The sequence below is a fragment of the Elephantulus edwardii genome, unplaced genomic scaffold, assembly GCF_000299155.1.
Source record: "Elephantulus edwardii isolate Elephantulus edwardi_28Jun2011 unplaced genomic scaffold, EleEdw1.0 scaffold00006, whole genome shotgun sequence".
NCBI classification, from domain to species: domain Eukaryota; kingdom Metazoa; phylum Chordata; class Mammalia; order Macroscelidea; family Macroscelididae; genus Elephantulus; species Elephantulus edwardii.
The window spans coordinates 6,080,327-6,087,974 of NW_006399756.1; the positions used below are offsets into that span (position 1 = coordinate 6,080,327).

Below are 7,648 nucleotides of genomic sequence, written 5' to 3' on the forward strand. Positions count from 1 at the left end.
GTGTTGGGGAATCCCAGGGTGTGATAACGGACGTGTGTGTGGAGGACGAGGTGTTGGGGATCCCAGGAAGTGATGATGGGAGTATGGGGGGGCAGAGGACGAGGTGTTGGGGATCCCCAGCTGGTTCTGTTAGTGCAGAGTCAGCTGTAGTCTGTGCTTGTTCTGGAAGAGGGTGGCAAGGAGCGTCCCAGCTCCTCCCCACGTGGTCAGAGCCAGCACGCAGGTGTCCTTTCCGAGGCCAGGCAGCGCCACTTCAGCTCTCACTGGCGATTTCAGTGGACAGAGAACAGGAGGGCCTGATGCTCTTGGGGTGGCCTTGTCCTGGGGGTGGTCTTGTCCTGGGGGCGGCCTGCTGCCACCTTTGCAGACCCTCTGTTACCCCTGTGCGTGCTGCCAGCACGCGTCTGTCTCCTGCTGCGTCTTCACCGGGCAGCTAGTGTCTGAACAGTGCCCCACGTGCACGCTAGGAAGGAGCCGCACCTGGTGCCCAGGTGTGCATGAGAATTTTCTCTTGTCAGTAAACGCGCCAGTTGCTGCTTTTCATTATACTTAACAAATGTCTGCTTAGTGCCCCGGGACAAGCCGTGTTCCCTTAGACCTTTAACCTGGTAACTCAGTGATCTTCCCTCCCAGGACAGCGCCCGTAAAGGACGGTAATTTAAAACTCAGTGGTGAAAGGTAGGAGACCATTAGAACTTTCTAGAAAGGAGGAGAAGGAAAGAGGTAGACCGATTGGGCCCCAGTTTATTTGAACCATCGCAACTACACACGGGTCCTGCCACCTCCCAGTATGGCCCAGCTTGTCCTCACTTCCCCCATCAGCCTCATTACCCTAACGGCCAGCAGTTAAGTTCCCACTGCACCCAGTCTGAGGGGTGAAATCTTCGCAGGCCTGAGGCACTTACAGTTCTGTCGACACAGACGTGGTCCTCTGATGACACGTGATGAGACATTCGTTTTCTTGATCCACCGTGGCGGCCGAGCCCGTCAGTGCCCATGGCCAGCGCAGGCTTCCGTGAGCTCACTCACTAATCTGTGTTGTGTGTGCCATCGAGTCGGGACCACTCACAGCGGATCTTCCAGCGAGTGCTCAGAAGCAGTAAATCACACGGGGAGACTGGCCGTCCTTCTCCCATGGAATGTCAGGTGGATCAGAACGGCTCCCATTGGGATTGCTGCTGCCCTGAGCACTAGGCCGCCAGGGCTCCGTAACCGATCTGTAGGGACAGTCCTGAGCATTTACATGCCTGCTATCCCTCAGTCTTCTCACAGCACCACTCAGGCTGCCCAGCACTGTTCCCATTGAACAGACGTGGAGACTGAGGCCGAGGAAACAGGCACAGCGCCCATCCCCCCATAGCATGTGGTCTTCTGTCCACAGGGGAGTCGCCGGTGCTGCCTCTACTCTTTCCCTGTGGAAACCTCAAAAGCGAGACTCTGCCAAACAGGCTCATGGACCAAGGTGAGTGGGTGCCCCAGCTGTGGACCGCCTCCCTCGACGGCCTGAGTGATGGACATGGTCAGCCTGCAGAGTCCACACTGGCAGCCAGGCCCAGGGACGGTGTGGATACACCTGAGTTAGGCCTGGGGTGTGGGCTGGGCCTCTGACCATGTGCACGTGGAATGAAGTGAGAGAGAGAGAGAGAGAGAGAGAGAGAGAGAGAGAGAGAGAGAGTGTGTGTGTGTGTGTGTGTGTGTGTGTGTGTGTGTGTGGTGAAGGGTCCAGCTTCCTTATAGCGACTGTGTGCATGTGGAGGGGTGTGTGGTCCGGGCCCCCTCGGGGTGACCCTGTGCACATCAGAGGTGTAGTACATGGTTAGTCTCTTTAGATTTGGGGTACGGATGTGGCTTCCTGGCTCAGGATACTGGGGCTGAAGTGTTAGGGGGTCTCTTCTGCGTGGCTTCCTGCTCTGGCCTTGGACGGCAGACCCCTCCCTTGCTTTCAGCACAGGGTTGTAGGCATTTAGGATTCATGCCTTCGTGATGAGGGACCAGCTGGGTGGACCATCAATGGCCACAGCAATGTGGGAACAGTGGTGTCATAGGTCGTGACAAAGGCTTTGATTTGAGGTCGTGGCCCTGGTCCACCAGCTCAGCCTTCCGTGGTTCTGTGGCCATGGGGCCTGTGCTGAATAGCTCTCCCCCACCCCTTTCATCCCACTCTTCTTGGGTGAGCTCACCCAGGCGTGTCGGGGTTGCAGGGTATTCCCAAGGGACATGTCCCCAGGGCCGTCAAGTCTCCCCATTCTCCCCTGTATCCAGGCATCCCCATGGAAAGCCTAACTGTCTACCAGACCGTCCCACATCCAGGAATCCAGGAAAACCTGGAGAACTACTTCTCCAAGCAGGTGTGTGGTTTGGGGGTGGGCATCCCGTGAGGGCCAGGTCTCAGGAAGGTTCCAGAGGCCAGCCATGTCCTCTGAGGATGGAACCCCTCTGGTACCCCACGTCTATGACATGGACCGTCCCAGAAGATTCGGCGGCCCTGGTGGCCAGCGTTAAGGTTTGGCTGCTGACCAGTGGGGCGGTTCGAACCTGTTATCTGCTCTGCAGCAGAGAGGTGGGGTAGTCTGCTCCGGTGGAGATGACAGCCTTGAAAGCCTGCCTGTCTGTGGCCCCAGGGGGTCGCTTGGAGTCAGAACCAATTTGGTAGCAGCGGCTCAAGTTTGGTTTGGCCGGTGGACGAGGCCTAGTAAGCTGGAGGCCAAGTGTGGCCTCACTGCTGCCGTCCTGGTTCGCCATGGACCGCGGGGCTCAGGCTGGAACGGGAAGTTGGGCACATTGGGCTAAGGCTGCAGTGTGCCCAGTCAGGAGTCTGGGAGGGAGGTGGGGGCCCCTGGGGAGCTGTGGAGGGCTCTGATTTCTCTGATTTGAGTCTTCAGTATTTCTATTTGGGCTCTTCCTCCCCAGGATGGACAGGCTTGGCTCTGGGTCTTGTTGAAGGGTCCTCTGTTGGGTCCCTCTGCTCTCTTTCTGGAAGGGTGTAGAGTGGACCAGGAGCTGGAGCCATGCTGCCCCCAGGAGCTGGAGGCCTTGTCCAGTCAGCTGGGCTCCTAGTGTCCATAGTCCAGACAGGGGGCTCCACAGTGAGGCAGAAGCAGCATTTGCCCCTGCTGACCCTCGACCCAGACAGCCCTGTCTGGACGTCAGCTACTCTGAGCAGAACCACTCCTATTATAACACCCCATCCCTTAAGCCCCACTGCCCACCTGCTCTCCTGGCTGCCTGGGAGGAACCCCTCAGAGTCCCACACTGGAGAACGTGGCGGGGACCCCTCAGAGTCCCACACTGGAGAACGTGGCGGGGACCCCTCAGAGTCCCACACTGGAGAACGTGGCGGGGACCCCTCAGAGTCCCACACTGGGGAACGTGGCGGGGACCCCTCAGAGTCCCACACTGGAGAACGTGGCGGGGCTGGTTTTCCTTGCAGGGTGTCCTGGCTAGCATCGCCTTCTTCAGTCCCTCGGGCCTCAGACACAGCCTCAAGCACATCCAGACGTTGTCTGGTGACAGCTTCAAGGAGATCAAGGTAAGGCTCACTGGCCTGTTGTCTTCTGCTTCTTCAGCCCTTGTTAACCGCCCTGGGGTGTTCATGTGACAGCAAAGCCCCTCACCTGGCATGCGCCCCGACAGCATCTTGCGGAGCTGAAAGGTGCTGGGGCCCATAGCTTGTAGCTCTTGGACAAATTACTAAACCTCGCTGAGCCTGTCTGTAATATTTGGAACATGAGGCTGGGAACCCTCTGGGGCTTTTGTGGACACAGACGGCGTCTTGAGCTGGGTTCTCTAAAAGAGCCAAACCAGCGGCATTTTTACGTGTGTGTCTCTGTGTAAAGAGAGAGTGACCTCAATGAAATGGTCTGACTGCTGCAGGGGATGGCAAGTCCCAAGTCCGTGAATCAGAACTGCGGCTCCACAGCCACTGTCAGGCAGCACCGCAGGCCGCTGGCTCAGACCACGAACAGGAAGTCAGACGATGGCAAGATCCAGGTTCAGGTGGAGCCCAAAGCTTTTTCAGAAGGTCCTTCAGGATCGAGCGCAGGCCACCCTCCCAGGCCAGCCCTTCCAAGTGATGGGCTGCCCACAGCCAAAGTGATTACGTCATACCAGATCTCGTCAAGGCGTGACAGCACCGGGACTGTCAAGCCAGGGGGCCATGGCACACAGGCCGGTCATCTCAGCCATCAGATGGTGTCGTAGTCATTGGAGTTTTCCATGTCGGACCAAAGAAACTGTCACCTGATCAAAATCATGAAGATATGTGCCTGAGTTTTCTTCTAGGTTTTGTGGTTTCAGCACTTACATTTAGATCTCTCATCTCTTTTGACTTGTGTATGTCTCGGAAAAAGTGCAGCCGGACGGCCCCTTGGAGGCAGGGATGGCGAAGCCGCTTCCCTCATACTTGGGGCGTGTTGCTAGGAGAGGCTGTACCTTGCAAAGGGCCATCATGTTTGGGAAGCTGGAGGGTCAGCAGAAGAAGGAAGACCCCCAAGCAGATGGGCCGACATGGTGACAGCAGCAGTGGACTCAAGGGTGTCAGAGATGACAAGAACGGCCAGGCCAGGCCAGGTCTCCTGTCCACAGGCCCACTGTGCGTCATACTTGGCTCGACAACACCTAACAACAACACGTGGTTTGAGGCAGGGACGCAGCTTTGCTCTTTCTTAGTGGAGTTTCTTTAAGGGCAGCAGTGTGGGGGCCTACTGACGCTCGGGCCTCTTGTGTCCCGTTCTGCTTGCCCTGGTGGACGACGTCAGGCCCATGACATCCTGGGCTGTGCACAGGTGACAGACCGTGCTTCCCCTGGGCCCACCTTCCTTGGCTCTCACGTTCTATGAGTTTCTGGGTAAGGGCTTCTAGCTCCAGGAAGTCCACCTGCCTCACCCCTCCTGCCATGTTCCTAGGACACACAGCTCTAAAGCTGCTTCAGAGGACTTGGGTGATGTCTCTGCAGCAAGGCTGAGCCGTGACGTGCTCCCTGACGTCCTGCCCTCACTCCCTCCTGCTCCCCGCTCTCCTCCCCACCCTCTGCTCCCCCTGACCTCTGACCTCTTCTCTCCTTGTAGTTCGTGGCCATTGGCCCCACCACGGCCCGCGCGATGGCTACCCAGGGCCTGCCTGTGAGCTGCACTGCTCAGAGCCCCACCCCCCGGGCCCTGGCCGAGGGCATCTGGAGGGTGCTCCAGCCTGAAGGCTGCTGACCAGCACTCTGGGTCTTCCCGAGCTGGTGCTGCCCCCTCAGGACACCAAGAGTTCGGGGCCAGGACAGGCCTCTTGCACATCATGCCCCTCCGTGGACCCTGCTGCTCCAAGGCTCCTCTGTCCAGAAGAGGGGGCCCCAGTGAACTCCCCAGCACACCTGAGGCTGGCTTTGTTCTCAGTGGGGCCAGTCTGACACGTGGCAGACCCGGTGTGGTGACAGATCTGCTGCATTTGGAGTCATTTTAAGCAAGACCTTGACGTTCCTGCTCTGTGAGCTGAAGCCGATGTTAATTTAAGATACAGAGACTTTCCCCTCAAAAATGTGAATGTGGTGTTGAGCTGTGCAACCACGGGCTGAGCCGGGAGGAAGGGTTTTCCTGGGATCGTGCGCCTGAAGAAAAGCACTAGCGAAACTCTGGCTCCAAGAACCACTTCTCCTTTTAAAATCTTGGCTCAGCATGTGAGCAAACTGACCGACTCTGTGTGTATTAATACCATGTGTGTGAGCAGGGGCCGGGGGAGGAGAGACCACAGTGGGCAGGGGACAGTGACAGAAGAGACATCATCAGAGTGTGGGCTGGGGGCTCCCACTGTGGGCACACCTCTGCCCAGGGCTGACCCTCAGCCCTAAGGAAAGGTCCCCATCGGTCCCCGTCTTTATGGGGAAGAAATGGAGGTTCCTGAGGTCAGAGTCACCTGGCTAGGGTTTAGAGGCCTGTGAGCTTCCACCCATGGGCCGAGACAGGCAAGATTCTGATCAGAGTCGGGGGGTGATGTCTACCAGGAGTCTGCTCACAGGATGGTGAGTGCCCCATGTGTCCTGGTCCCTTCCAAACACCTTGCAGTTCAAGGTTAGACTCAGGAGCCTCCTGTGAGACACCAAGCCAGCCCCGAGCTGCTGGCCCCTGGTCCCTCTCTTCTGTACACTCTAGACCTTCCTCAGCCCTTTCTCCTGAACTCTGTGCCTGTTTCATCCACACCCAGTTTATCTGACAGTCGCCCCGCTCTGCGCCACTGCACAGTCCTCAGGCCCAGACTGGCCACTGGCAGGGTCTGTTCCCATTCCCAGCAGCCCTGCAGAATGGAGGGCGGAGGAAAGCTGCCACATACCTTTCCAAGGCTGCGATCTTCACCTCACCTTTCTTCCTGGGGGCTTTGAACTGCTAACCTTTTCAGTTAGCAGATGAGTGTTTTAACTACTTGGACACCAGAGCTGCTCAGATGTGCCTACAGAGAACAGCCAATAACTGGAACAGCTGCGCGCTTCTCTGCACAAAAGTCCCGAGCTGGAGCCACCCCACGGTGGGTGAGAGTGGCCTTCTAGAAAGGGCAGCACACAGGTCCGCAGGGATGGTGATCATGAGGACTTGGGGTGCAGAGGTGCTCAGAGCTTGTGAGGATGGAGGGGGTGACGTAGTCATCAGGAGACGGCAGCAGAGGAAGGCTGGGTAGGGTTGGGCACAGGGAGATGCAGGAGGCTCGGGGACCTACCCAAGGTGGGCAGAGCGCAGAGGGTACACCTTGTCAAAGGGGGCAGAACCTGGCTGGGAAGACGCTGTCTGTGAGAGGACCCTGGCCCTAGCCCTGGCCTGAGCTGCCACCGGTGGGACTTAGGAATAGTCACACACATACCCCGTCTCTGTGCTTACTATCAATGTGTCGGGACATTCACCAAAGTGTCACCATCAGGTGTTAGGTTGTGGTTGTTCGGTGATGTCGAATATAACTCGTAGTGACCCTGTGACCACCTGAGCGGAACCCGGTCCCGTGCCGTCTCCACAATCTCCAACACACTCCAGCCTGTGGCTACACTCATCTAGGGCCCACTCTCTCTTGATACATTCTAAACTTAACATGCGCCTGGTATTCTCTTTATAAAGAGAACCATAAGGAAATGGGAACAATGTGTGAAAAACAATGTATGCAAACTCTGTAAGTAAACAGGTATAAAGTTAAAATTTTATTTTCCAAAAAAAAAAGAAATGACTGAAGACCAGAAAAGCAAACAAAATCCTCAAGCCCCAAACAAACACATCCTTCAAAGAGCAGATGGAGGACAGACAGACATCATATGTCAGCGTCACCAAGAACTTCAAAGCACACTGGGGGGCTTGGCGACAGGCTGCAGGGAGTGTCGGGGTGGAGGTGAGGGGAAGGAATGCACAGGCCTGTGCGAGTTTGGGATGCAATTACTTGGAGGCAGGTGGGTGGGCAGGGGGCCTGACAGGAGGGAGCTCTCAAGCTAACGAGAAGGGTGGCCATGGGCTCTTCAAAGGGTGACACCCTCCGTCACCCCGTCTGATGGTCACACTTCAGGCCTGGGTGAGAAATGGGCACACGATGACCTCCCTGTGGCTGCTCGTAAAAGCTCGCAGGCCCTGCTCCCAGGAGGGGACACGGGGACGAAGCAGGGGCAGAAGGGCAGCAGCCCTCCACCAGCCGGGCC

General features: G+C 57.2%; 1 protein-coding gene across 1 annotated transcript in view; it reads left to right on the forward strand.

Annotated features, from left to right (window-relative positions):
• UROS (uroporphyrinogen III synthase) overlaps positions 1-5,201 on the forward strand; it is a 13,584-nt gene extending 8,383 nt beyond the window's left edge. The window contains exons 6-9 of the mRNA XM_006879869.1: positions 1,382-1,462; positions 2,263-2,348; positions 3,431-3,529; positions 5,067-5,201. Coding sequence (XP_006879931.1) covers positions 1,382-1,462; positions 2,263-2,348; positions 3,431-3,529; positions 5,067-5,201 — 401 coding nt within the window. The remainder of the gene's footprint in view (positions 1-1,381; positions 1,463-2,262; positions 2,349-3,430; positions 3,530-5,066) is intronic.
• Positions 5,202-7,648: the final 2,447 nt, after the last annotated feature.